A 13,876-nucleotide genomic window follows, 5' to 3' on the forward strand; every position below is an offset into this window, starting at 1 on the left:
CCTTCTTATCCTTGCCTGAAGGCTTTCCATCGTCGGCAATGGCATCTTCGAGCTTGATGTAACGATCAGCCCGGTCCAAGAATTCCTGGGTAGTTCTAACTCCATCTTTGCGGAGGCTCTTTCAGAGGGGGGAGCGATGTTTAACCCCCGCGGTTATGGCCATCATTTTGCCTTCGTCCCCCACTGTCTTCGCTCCAGCTGCTGCTCGCATAAAGCGCTGGATGTAGTCCTTTAGCGGTTCTCCATCCTGCTGGCGAATCTCAACCAACTGGTTTGCCTCGGTCGGGTGCACACGACCTGCATAGAACTGTCCGTAAAACTCCCTTACGAACATCTCCCATGAAACTATGCTTGCAGGAGGGAACTTAAAAAACCACTCCTGGGCGGCATCAGAAAGTGTTGCAGGAAAGATCCTGCACCGAGCGTCTTCGAACACTTTCTGAATGTCCATTTGTATCTCAAACTTATTGACCTGAGATACTGGGTCTCCGTACCCATCAAGGTTTGGAAGCGTAGGCATTTTAAACTTGCTAGGAGTCTCTGCCATAGCTATCCTCTGGACGAAGAGTGTCTTTCCTCCTGTCGTGGTCGATATGAGATGTTCTTCCCCCGACCAGCTGTTGTACCGCCTGGTTGAGGGCATCTATCTGGGCCTGCACAGCGGCAGGAATCGCTGTGGCCTCTGTTGCTGGGGGACGTTCTCGCCATGTCGCTCGCGGCGATCGTTGAGCACATCTCTCAAGTCCTCATCTCTTCTCCGCTGCTCGCTACCCCCGAGCCGGTTGAAGACATTATTTTGCCTGGGCTGCCCCCCAGCATCCCATCTATTGGATTGGTCATCTTGAGGTATCTGGCTCCCGCCTCTACCTCTTTCTTCATTCCTCCGACCAGCATTTCCCTTGCCTGAGTCGGCTTCATTATACCCATGGCCATCTCTGAATCTCGACTGGCTATGGTGGGATCGACTGTTCCCTCGATTTCCATCCCTGGCTGAAACGTCCCGAGCGTTAGAGGGTGGCCTGCGCTGGTCGTTGTGTCCCTGTGCATTATTATGCCGTGGGGAACCCCAGACCGCAGAGCCTAACTCTGAGTTCTTCCTGTTACTAGGAGGATTCTGACCTCTGTTCGGTAGGTTTGGCTCGTCGCCCCTGTGGCATCTAGGACTGCAAGGCTGATGCTCGGTCCTATTATGCCTCTGACGCGGGGGATTGCTACGACCAGCTTGGGATGGAGGCTGTGCCTCAGGGTCCAGTGGGACATCGTCATGAGGCACTTGAGGCTGCTCGGGCCTTTGCGGGCTCGAGGGTTGGATAAGCGGGCTAGGATTGGTATCCCTGTGGGGTGGCCCATTCGCAGGATGTTCAGGCTGCGAGGCAGGTGCAGCCTGATTCCTAGCCAATTGCAAGGCTTCCTCGAGGGCCGCCATGGCTTCGCTCTGGCGACGGTCCATCTCCACCTGCCTCTCACTTAACTCTGCGCGCTGCCGTTCAATCTCCTGCTGTCGCGCCATGATTTCGGCAGCACTTTCTTGGCCGGCCCTCAGATTGGCCAGCTCTTCATGCAACGCTCCCAGGGTACTCTTCAGCGTTGCGTCATCCATTTCTTCTTCCTCAAAGTTCAAATGTGGCTCATCCTCAGCCACGCTTGCAGGAGGAGGAGGAGGCGGGTTTGACGGTGCAATGGCGGCCGTCTGTCCAATTTTCCTTGCAGTTTTTGCCATTGATTTTTTCAACGATGATAGATCAAGCTCTCAATGAAAGCACCAGAATGTTGACCTTGATTTTGGTCAACTGACACGTAGTCAAAATATGCTTGATGTGAATAAATGCGTTGAAAAGAACGTGATGACAAAAATAATAAGAACACGATATTTTATAGTGGTTCGGCCCCAGGATCTGGTAATAACCTACGTCCACTTAGATTTTTATTGATGTGAGAATCAAAAGGGTGATCAAAGAACTAGGGTTCAATGAGTTTCACTAACCTCTGAAGAACAATACAATATCTTAGACAGAATTACTCTAGTCTCAAATAATTCAAAAGCCAAAAGTCATTTCCTTGAGCTATCTTTCTCTATTTATAGGCTCAAGGGGGATTACATGAGTTTGTTACAAATATTATCTCCTAAATAATCGGATACTCAGGAGGTTGTGTGAGTTAATTTCGGGATTTACAAAGATCTTTATTGGAACGTCATGTTGCATGCGGAACCATCGACCAGACTGGTCGCAGGAAAGACTGGGCTACCTACTGCTTATAATGTGTCTTCTAGTCGATATTCTAGCAGAATTCCTCCAAGCGTCAGCCACGTGTCCAGGGATAACTTGTCACGTCATCTATGCCAGTTTTTTGGATAACAGGTTGCTGTGAAAAATGGATGTAAATGATGGATGAGAGAAAGTGATAGAGAGAAAAATGTGTGAAGTGTTAAATTTGAATGATGATGGTATTTTTGTCCAAAATAGGGGAGGGGCACATTATGGGGAGAATTTTTATGATGGTATGTTAAAAAATTTAACTATATTATGATGCATATAGTGTAAAATTTTCCAATTAAATATATATTATTCATTTCCAAAATTATATTTAGAAAATGAGGACAATTTTTATTTTGGAGCATCACTTTAAGTCCTATTAGTAGAACTCTTCAGTGTTCTCGACCCGTAAATAGTTTTCAACAATATTTTTTTTATGAGCGTGTATATTGTAGTCGTTTAGAGCTTCTGTAAATTTTCAAAAAATTCTGAATAATTTATTGTACCGAAAACTAAGTCCAAACATTTTGTTTTCCACATATAAAAGAAAATTAGTTATGCATGTAACATGTTTGAACTTAATTTTTGGTACTGTATTTTTAAAAATTTGTAGTATGTTCTAAATAGCTAGAATATATACGGCCATAAAAAAATTATACTGAAAACTGTTCATAGATTAAGAATATTGAAAACTTAAAAGCAAAGCTCCGTAGGAGAATTTTACCAAAAAGTTATACATATTACCGAAATTCAGAGAACAAAGAACAAAATAATAGAATATTTGAAAAGAATGCAAGTAGATCGTATTATTAGGCTAAAGCTGATATCGCCAGATCATGCAAAGCCTCGAACGCTGAAAATACATGTCACTAATATATATTAAGTTTATGTCGTATTTAAGCTCTGAAAACTACGCGCCATTACTGCCCCCGCCACCTCCCGCCACGACCTTTCGCGCGTGCCGATCCAACCGCCTCTCCTTCCACCACGTAACCTTTCCAATTTTCCCAGACCCCTACGATTTCTCTCTCTTTTTTCTTTCTCGTCAACCAAACACCGCTTTTATCACAACGTGTCCTTCTCAAAACGACACGTAACCTACCTCGGCCTCACGTGTCGACAGATAAGACGTCCAAGAGGAAAAGCCAAATTTTTATTTTTATTTTTTCGGAATGGCCCTCTGGGCTTCGGGTATAGCCTGAAATAAATCGAACACTGTTAAACCCTTTGATTTTGATGCAGTAGACGGGAAAGAGAGAGAGATGGCCTAACTTAACCACACATGTACCCCGAGGGTAAAAAGGTAGCTCAACTATGGTTGGGTTTAATCATGGTTTCGGAGTCGTGGTCACGTGGCATGACTTTGCTCCTCCTGTCAACATCACGCTCCAGTTTTTAGTACAATTGCATGCCAGCAAGATTTTACACGTGGATGCCTTCTTACGGGCTATGAATTATTCGCACGTGGCCCCCACACCACCGTACAGTCCTTTCTGTCACTCTCCACGTTGTCCTATATTTAAACGGCACGTGTAAAGACTCCTGATTTATTTCCATATCTCTGTATAATCTTTCTGAGTAATACTCACTAGACCCCTGGTTATTAACTAATAATTCAACTGTTTTTGTTTTCGTGTAAGAAAAGAAATTGTTTAATATGTTTTTTTGAGCAAAAATTATTTAATATGTTACTGTTTAAAGTTCAATTTAATTTAAATTTTTTATTTATTTATGAGTAAAGAGTAAATAGCATTTGAGGCATTTTTTACACCAATAGTATTATTTAGGTTTCTATTTTAATTTTATAGCATATAAATCCTTAGTTTTTTAGTAAATATTACAATTTAGTCCTTACTCTATTTATCATTTAAAACGTTTTAATTTTTTTTAAAAAATAATCAAATATTGCACGTACCAGAAATAAATTATTTAAATATTAATCAAGTCTAAAAAATTGAAATTTATCTATTAAATTTTTTTTAATTTTATCATTCACCATTTTTTTTAATTCATTATATTAAAAAAAATAAAAAACACAATAATTATATATTTCTCAATGTTTTTTAAATGGTTAATAGAATATAGGGACTAGATAATAACATTTTTAAAAAAATAAAGACCTATGCAGTACAAAATTTAAAATGGAAACTTAAATAATACTATTAATATAAATTAAGAACTCATATACTATTTACCCTTTATTTATTCAATTTAATACACATCATTACAACCTTGAAACGTGTACGACGCTCGGGAGAGAGAAGAAGCGCCCCTTAGATATTCTATATGCGTCAACGAAGTAGACACCTGGGCCCATACGTCTCAATCGGAAAACTAATACGTTGTGGCATTAGATTGGACCACAATGCTAATAAGGGAATAAAGTTTGGAGTTATTTTTATTTTTTTCCATTGAATAATGGTATTTATATTTTTTCACAATAAATAATAGAACTTTTATTTTAATTTTCGTCTTTTAAAAATCGTGGCTCAATCTATGTACGAGGAAGATGACACGTGGAAAAAAGATTTAAAAAAACCATGAAGAGCAAAATTTGAACTCTAAACCAACCCATAGGACCACATGCGTGTCTAGAAAGGAAATTTACTCTGTTGGAGTTCTAAAAATGTGATTCGTCCACGTACATCCGTGACCCGAAGCAGGAGATACACGTGGTTTAACGGGATGAAAGGAAATACTGATGAACGGTTAAGATGGGTTATATAGGCAGAAGAGCACTTGGTCACGCACTATAGCACATACCTGTCTGCCCAAGCCGAGAACGGGTAGCTGCCCGTGGCCCCAAGCCAAAAAGAGGGACTCTCTCTACCTGTGTACAAAGGTATCCATGGAACAAGTCCTTATTAAAAACTTTTCGAATGAGCGCGCGAGCGTTTTCTCAGATCTTTCGTCTCGAAAATAATGATAAAAAAATCATAAAATTTAGAATGCAACTGAGTGTTTTGTGACATGAGTTTGGATCATCGTGAGAGACGAAAGGTTTCGAGATAATTTTTCATTTTTCTCGAGAAAATTTGTATTTGTGCTAAATATATATAGAAGAGAGGAGAGAAATGGCGGAGATTTGTTGTGGCTTAGTGAGTGACGGTGAGGTCTCGGCGCCGGGAGAGTCGAGCTCCCGAGCGGCGAGGAGACGGAGAATGGAGATAAGAAGGTTTAAGTTCGTTACTGGTGTGGGGTCACCGCAATCCGATACGACGTTGGAGAGGGAGCAAAAGCGTCCGAAAGCTGAGGCCCGAGACTGTGAGAACGCTGTTGAGAATTGCGTTTTGGAACAAGAGAGGTATGATTCAGGAAATTCGGATAGTAGTCAGCAGATCTCAGTCTCATTGTCGAGTTCGTTTCCTTCTGCGGCGACGACTACAACTATCTCCAGTGAGCTTCCTAAGTTTGGGTTCGCCTCTGTCTGCGGAAGGCGAAGAGATATGGAAGACGCTTTGGCAATTCACCCTTTGTTTTTCCGCCGGAACCAAGAAATGGCGTCGGAATTGCATTATTTCGGAGTCTTCGACGGCCATGGTTGCTCTCATGTGCGATATGATCTCTTTCATTTTTATTTCTACGTTTCTTTGATTCGTTTGGTTTGAGTTAAATGACTTTTTTTAATTTTTTTTCTTAACTCTTCTCATGATCAGGTGGCAACAAAGTGCCGAGAACGACTGCATGAGCTAGTGAAACAGGAGCTTGAAAGTAAAGAGCCCTCGACGGAGTGGAAGAGCACGATGGAGCGAAGTTTTTTTCGTATGGACGACGAGGTGATTGCCTGGAACGGCAGTGGGTTGGGATCGAATTGCAGGTGTGAGTTGCAGACGCCTGAGTGCGACACAGTGGGGTCGACGGCGGTTGTCGCAGTCGTCACGACGGACAAGATCATCGTCGCTAACTGTGGCGATTCCAGGGCCGTAGTCTGTCGCAATGGCAAGGCTGTTCCTCTCTCATCTGATCACAAGGTTGGCTTCTCTCGATCACTTTTCTCTATGACCCACGACATAATGGACTTTATTTCTGTTCATATTTCACATGAAATGGGTTTGAATATGCCCTTTTGCTTTCTTTCTCTCTTTTTTTTTCTGGCGCTTTTATGGTTTTTCTTTTTCATTTTCTTTCTGAGTCTCTGCAAACAAACGGTAGAGATAATGATCATGGGGCATTGAGGTTTACGTGCGCGTACATTGTCTCACCCTGAACCTTTAAACAATAACCGCTGGATCTGTTACGAATATCTGCTTGTTCCAGCTCAGCGGTTTCGTTATTTTTTTTTTTGTTTAACCTAAAATACGACTGCGTTTTGAGATTGTTTATTGAACTTTTATTCGTGCCACAGCCGGATCGCCCAGACGAGCTCAGTCGGATCCAGGCGGCGGGTGGTCGGGTCATCTACTGGGATGGCCCACGGGTTCTAGGAGTCCTAGCCATGTCAAGAGCTATAGGTAATAATATTATTTTATCTTTCACTCTTTTGGCGCACCTTAGCATCGTCTATGTGATCTTATATCTTCTTATGAAAATGATATATCAGGTGACAACTACCTAAAACCCTACGTGAGCAGCGAGCCGGAGGTGACGATCACAGATCGGACGGCGGACGACGACTGTCTGATCTTGGCGAGCGATGGGCTATGGGACGTGGTATCGAACGAGATGGCTTGCGGTGTTGTCCGTATGTGCCTACGTGGCAAGGGCGGAGCTTCGGCGTCTTGCTCATCTCCTTTATCACCGGACAGTAAAGTTCTGGCCAGTGGCGCGGCGGTATCTGATAAAGCGTGCTCGGATGCGTCGATGTTGCTGACGAAGCTGGCCCTGGCTAGGCACAGTACTGACAACGTGAGCGTGATTGTGGTTGATCTCCGAAGGGACACGTAACCCACATTGATGTGATTTGCTATTTTACGGTTTTTTTCTTTTCTTTTTTTGTGATTTTTGACGGGTTTGGGCTGGTTAGTATCGAGAGCGGGCGGGTATGGTTTTTTTCTTTTAAAAAAAATTAAAAGAAAAAGAAGAGATTTATACTGACAGAGCCCAGCTTGATTCGCTGGTTTTTAATTTTCGAATGAAATTATTTAGCCCTGTCAAGTATTACTAAAATACTATAAAACAGAAGTACATATTTAATCAAGTAAATATAATAGCAGTATTCCTTTATATGAGCTGCTCTTGTTATCAATATTTCTGACTTGAGACTTTTAAGTTTCGACTCCCTTAATGTGTTTGGGAATTAATTTCTTTTACAAGATATTTTCATAACTTCGCGTTAAACTTGTGCGGCATTTTTTGTTTTTATTATACATTTTTTTTAAAATTGAGTGGTTTTGATGTTTGAATAACAATATCTTTTGTTCCCTTTTCATTTTTGTCCTAGTAAAATTCTGTCAGCGTAATATTTTTTTTATTTCTTTTAAAGTCTGTTTTGAGAAAGGTTATTCCCAATTTTGGAAAAGCAACCGTGAAATCTCTATTAGAATAGAAGCAATGAACCAAAGTCATGTTGAAAGTAATAGAAGTCAAGATTTTAAATGACTGAAGAATTAGAAATCTTTAATCATCATTTGAATAGAGAAAAGATGAGTCTATTTGAATTGAAATTTATCTTTAATAATCTTAGGCCAAATTTTCGTAGTGAGGTGTCCTGACGAAAATCTAGCTGGTATACAGTTAAACTTATTAATGTGGTACTAACATATTTATAACTTAATAGTATATCTAAATTAAATCAATGTATAAACATTGATAAACAAATGTATATTTATACATATCTATATATTGGAAATACACAGTAATTTTAGAAGTCTGAATTAATAATTAATTTTATCATAATTTTTAGTATGTATAAGACCATTTCCAATGCAATGTTATATTTGATTCAATAAATTAACACAAACAAATCAATAACTCAGTTAATATTTATTAAGAACATATAAAAATTAATTTTTTTATTATCCAAAATATATATATGGTTGGTCAACTACTAAATTATAGTAATTAGTAGTAATATGGTAAATAAAAAAGTAGCATTTATTGATGTTTCAAATTTGACACATTTTTTTGGAACACCATTAAATTCATACTTTTTATAAGATGTGCTAAATATAACATTGCATCAATTTTTTGGCACTCCATTGGAGATGCTCTAAGATATCATATATATAAAAATATTTAACATTAAGACAATTATTACTATATAGAGGTATATATTCTAAAGTCAGGATCAAGAAATATTATAACTTATTACAATGTGAAGTTTATTCCTATTCATAATTGGTCCAAGATTGGGACTAAAACTTTTTATGATTTTAAGAGAGTTATTCCAATATAGAGTAACACTTTAGGGAGATTTTCCTGTATATATATAGTATGAGTGTTGTTCGGTAATGCTAAAGTAATTTATGCATAACATTACACTGAAGCTGCATTACATCGCCATTATATTTTTATATTGCTTGCAGTGTGCATCGATTCCAGTCCCTTGTAGTATGCACCAACTCCATGTTAGAATAATATAGTGGAGAAGAACGGAATATATAAGTTAATATATTCAATTGAAGAACAAAAATACAATACAAAGAATAAACAAAAGTCGAGGGACGCAAAACACGCTTTCCTTAAAGCAGATTTGCGTTCTCTACTTGAATGGTGCTACATGATTCGTGAGCAACCACTTCTCATGATACAACTAATGGGGTTTTCTGCCCTAATTAAAACTCAATTTCTTTGTAATATCATTTATTATCAATAAAAGAATAGAAATTATTTTTTAACATGGTCAATCACTTTGCTCACATATTTTATTTTCATGATTATTTGTTTAATATAATCTTCTATTAAATCATGAGCATATAGCTAATCGTATTTATAGTGACATAATCACAGTGGAATATAAATATGATTATATGTTCTAATATAAGTTAGTCCTAAGATCAGTCAGTGCACAAGATTTACACGATTTACACTGACTTTGATGGACCAAAAACGGATATGTTTTAAAAATTTATAACTCGTAAGCGCACGAATCGTTTATGAAATATAGTGTTCGTGTAAGCACGAGATCGAACCCAAAGGAGTTGTCTAAAATAAAAAAGAAAACTATTTTAAACCAAAATTAATAAATTCTAACCTAGCTTCAAAGATTGACGAGATTTAATGTCATGAACATAAAATAAATCTATTTAAGAGAATACAAATAAACCAATAATAATTTGAAAATATGTGTTAAAATGAAAGATTATTAAGATACTAGAATCCACAAAATGTAAGTTTAATAATACTTATTAGTATATTGATTCTCAAGTTTTAGTGATAGTTAAAATAAGTCAAACTATCATTTTCCAAATAGATTTATACTTTTAAGAACAAATTATTTCTAAAAAGATAGGATTTTTCCTCACTTTTCAAAAAAGTATAATTTCAAAGTATTTAATGTGAATCAACATAATGAAACAACAAAAAATCAAATAACATTATTTATAAGGTCAAACATAATATTTTTGCTCTAAGCATTGGATGTATACAATTTAATGACACATCTTACACAAAGAATATTATGTTTTGCAAAATGAAGAACAAAGTGCAATATTATCTAACAATCCAAAATATGAGATATTAAAGATGAAAGACATATATGAAGAAGAAAAATCCATAAACTGTGTTGCATTACAAGGGAAATCAACATACAACATAAATATTATCTAGTTACAAGTTGCTTGATCATGATATTAATAATCTTATGAAAAAAATTAGAATCACATAACTATAATAGAAATTACAAAATAAATAAAATACATACTTGAAAATGCTCTTAAAAAACACCAAAATGGAAGAGAGAATGGTAGAGAGAAAATGATAGAAAGAAGATGGTAACAAAAAATTAAGCACCCTAAAATGGTCTTGAAATTTCATATTTATAGCCAAATGAGAGCATTAAAATAATCAACTTAAATTAATTAAATTGATTAAATTAATTAAATAAAGTAAATATGGTATGTAGAGGTAAATTATAGGGTGTAATGATGAAATTGTGGTGAAATGTGTGGAAGATTTTGGTAAAAAATGTGGCATTTTTGGACATAGGGGACAAAGGTACAAATGATGGGCTCAAGGGAAATTGTTGGTGGCTTGGTGGGTGTGGCAGGGGGCTAGTTGGGCTGAGAGGCTTGGCTGGGCAGGAGGCCCGAGTGGGCTTGGAGGCAGAGGGAACAGGCCCAACTGGGCTGGGCTGCTGGACCTGGGCTGCTGAAGTGGTTCAGGCGGCTGGGCTAGGAGAGAGGCGCAGGCCCGTGTGGTTGAATGGCTGGAAGTTCGCTGGTGGGCCAGGTGTGGAGGCATGGACCCAGGAGGACTAAAGGCTGCGTGGACGTTGTGCCAAGTGCGGGCCTGGTGTGGGCTTCGGGTGGCAGGCGCGGGCCCAAAGGCTAGGAGAGCTGAGGCACTTCAGGTGGGTCTAGTGGGTGAAGGAAATGCCACCATTTTTCCATTCTTTTTTAGCTTTCTATCCTTGTTTTTTAAACACAAAAATACACCAAATTCCCTAACAAAATAAACATAAAATAAATCATAATAAAATATTTTCACTGTAAAATAAATCAAGTTAATTCTTTAAAAATATTAATTATAACTTAATTTATATTTAACATTTAAGTTCAATAATACAACATTTTTTTACCTCAAACTAAATAATAATAATTCAACTAATTAACTACAACATTTTACAACAAAATAACTATAAAAACACACAAAAATATAGAAAATCAAAATAAACCCAATAAATTAAAAATTACTTAAAAACTTAACAAATCAATTAAAAATTTAAGAACTAAGCAACAATTAGCAAATAAAATATGGTAAAATAACTCTATTTTGTAGAGTTATCAGACTTGCCAATCTACAATATGATCTACTTACACATTGTAGTGTTATATTCTTTCCAGAACATTAGCAAAGTAGATAAGATCAGATGTATTTGTTACATTGGACTGGACCGATATTGACAGTAGATAGGATAAGTAAACATACCGTTATTATCTATTCTAGTCATGTAATATAGTTGACCATAGGTCAATTCAATCTCAATTCTGACTGGTTAGTATTCTAACTGATTGTATTATTTGAGTTCTTTGACTTGTTTGTTACTAGCTTACCCTACAGACTAGCCCATACTTACATCTTGGGAACTCGGTAGTATAATTGAGTGGGAGTGTTAATCATAGATATGAACATCTATAACTTTTTCTCATCGTGTTACTTCGGGTGGCAGGACCTTTTGCCCAGAATCCTCTCACCCAGTTCATCCTGGAATGGAGGAGGTTTTACTCCGGGCTGAGCGCGGAAGACCTAGACGTAGGGGGCTACATCAACACGGACAACCTCCGACTGGTCGGGATGCTCGCGGCCCACCAGACTATTGTCGTCCCGAGCCTTCGGGGAATCCAATGCAAGAAGATTGCCGCCATCAGGGAGCAGCTGGCCCTGGAGCATATCGCGGAGGTGGAGACTGCGGCGCGAGCGGATGCGGCCAAGCAGAAGAGGGACTTGGCCCAGACGGAGGCGGCCGCTTCAGAGGAGCTGGAAGCCCTCTTCGAGGAGGCCCTGCCGAACACGGGTACCCCCGGGGCTAGCGTATCAGGGCGAGGTAACTCACCCTTGCTCTTAACTTATGCTCCCCAAGTTGGGGACTTAGCTAGGGATAGGCTAGCACTTCGAGGCCCCGCGTTTGGGGCTAATGGGGAGATGAGACCTTCATCTCCCATCCCCGTGGGCTCGGAAGTTCTCATGTTCTCGTCCGGGTTCCTTCAGTATGGGAATTTCTTGAACCTGGATGACATGGGGGATCGAGTCTATTCTTTCGTGTTAGATGAGTTGAGTCACGCCCGGGGCTTAGATGAGGGTTCGTCCCAGGTCACCCTTAGTTTTGACTTCGATTTTCCTGATTAATTGTACTAACTCTTTTTTATTTGCGTTTGTTGCAGGAGATTCTGACATGTCAACCCCCGTGGACGAAATGAGGAAACTCCTCGAGGCCCGGGCCGCGAGGGCGGCCAAGGTCGCGGCCAAAAAGGCTGCCAAGAAGAATCCAGAGGCGTCGGCCCTGGACCCATCCCTCAACAAGGAGATGCCCGGGGTAGAACCTCGACCCGACGAGGGTGCACTTGCCGCGGTCCCTGTCATGGTTGTGGACCCGGTTGCCATCCCCGGCCTTGCCCAACCTCCGGTGATCGATCTGGAGCCGGAACCCACGGTAAGCTGGAGTTCCGAGAAGATGGCCCTGGACCTGGGTGCTGCAGAGGCCGATATCGGGAAAAAGAGGCCCCGGACGAGGCAGGCTGGCTCGACCGGTGAGTCGTACGGGGAAAGCCGCCTCGCCACGAAGGAGATTCCAGCATTACTAGCCCTCCCCATACATCCGGCACTACCTAAGGAGGGGGAAGCCATCGTGCGGGACGAGCAGTCCCGGCTAATTTCCCAAACCTGGGAGTGTTGCCGGGACTGGAGAGATGAGACGTACAAGGCCCTGATGATTCATCATCAGGTTGAGTTCGCTGAGCGCCCGGCGGCTTTTAGCGTCCCCCAGTCGATCATGGACCGGACAGCTGCCGAGACGGGCTTTCGCCCTAAGATGGGGCAGGACACGGCCCCCTTTGCGGTGGACCTGTTGGACCAGGTGGGGAACACCATGTCTAACCTCCAACTTTAGCGGTATGCCACGATTGCCAACCCGGACATGCTGTTCATCTCCCAAGCTCTCCGCCATCAGGCCACCGCAGTAAGTTTACTTCGTGTCTTTTTCTTCCCTCTTTTTATTTGTTTATAAGGATTCCTCTTAACTTTGCTTTGTTCCAGGATGCTCTGCTATCCCATCGGAATGCCGACCTGGTGGCCGAGGCGGCCATGAAGATGGAGACGCTCCAGCTGGAGCTGGAGGCGGCCGTGAGCCAAAGGGAGGCCGCCAAGGAGGCCGTGGACAGGGAGACGGCCCAGGCTCGTGAGACTTTGAGCAAAGTGGTTGCTCAAGCAGACACAGACCGCGCAGAGTTCGACCGAGTCAAGGCCAGGCTTGAAGAGGCCTTGTCCCGGAAAGAAACCGAGGCCAACGAGAGGGCAGCCCTTCTGGAGGCGGCTGCGGCTCAGTCTGTTCGGGACGGGGAGAAGATCCAGAACTTGGAGACCCGGGTCTGCGAGCTTGACAGCTCTCTTCGTTAGGAGATGACGACGCATGAGGAGGCCCACCGCGGAAAGGAGCAGGCGGACAACTTGCTGCACATCACTTTTGAGGAGGCCATCTACATGGCTTGGCGTAAGGACAAAAGCATGAACCTCCTGATATTTCCCAGCTCGGAATCAAAGAGGGCTGAATTTGAGTCCAAGGAGAAGGAAGACGCCGAGCTTCTGGAGGATGAAGCCTAGGCCCGGATCTTCACCTTGCCTCTTTTTTCTATCTTTGGTATAATTTTGTAATAACTTTTTTGGACGCGTACGCGTCCAAGACCATTTTTATTGATTTCTCCGATTTATCTTATTTTTGTTATTCATTTTAGAAATTTCCTTTTATCACCGTGCATGACTGATTCTGAGTGTTTGGTCATGGTTCCAACAACCTGGACTAGACCCAC

General features: G+C 40.9%; 1 protein-coding gene across 1 annotated transcript; it reads left to right on the forward strand.

Annotated features, from left to right (window-relative positions):
• The first annotated feature begins 5,042 nt into the window (after window positions 1-5,042).
• Window positions 5,043-7,440, forward strand: LOC133791145 (probable protein phosphatase 2C 24). The gene is made up of 4 exons (XM_062229058.1): window positions 5,043-5,806; window positions 5,912-6,226; window positions 6,601-6,706; window positions 6,796-7,440. The coding sequence occupies exons 1-4, from the start codon at window positions 5,330-5,332 to the stop codon at window positions 7,137-7,139; spliced, it is 1,242 nt and encodes a 413-aa protein (XP_062085042.1). The 5' UTR covers window positions 5,043-5,329; the 3' UTR covers window positions 7,140-7,440.
• The last annotated feature ends 6,436 nt before the right edge of the window (window positions 7,441-13,876 follow it).

This window comes from Humulus lupulus, chromosome 7 (genome assembly GCF_963169125.1).
Source record: "Humulus lupulus chromosome 7, drHumLupu1.1, whole genome shotgun sequence".
NCBI lineage: Eukaryota > Viridiplantae > Streptophyta > Magnoliopsida > Rosales > Cannabaceae > Humulus > Humulus lupulus.

What these genes read in the sequence shown, in the direction of transcription:
- LOC133791145 (XM_062229058.1), top strand. Translation starts at nt 5,330, where the DNA reads ATGGCGGAGATTTGTTGTGGCTTAGTGAGTGACGGTGAGGTCTCGGCG. An exon ending in ACGGCCATGGTTGCTCTCAT is followed by an intron (nt 5,807 to 5,911) that starts GTGCGATATGAT and finishes TCTCATGATCAG; the next exon opens with GTGGCAACAAAGTGCCGAGA. An exon ending in CTCTCTCATCTGATCACAAG is followed by an intron (nt 6,227 to 6,600) that starts GTTGGCTTCTCT and finishes TTCGTGCCACAG; the next exon opens with CCGGATCGCCCAGACGAGCT.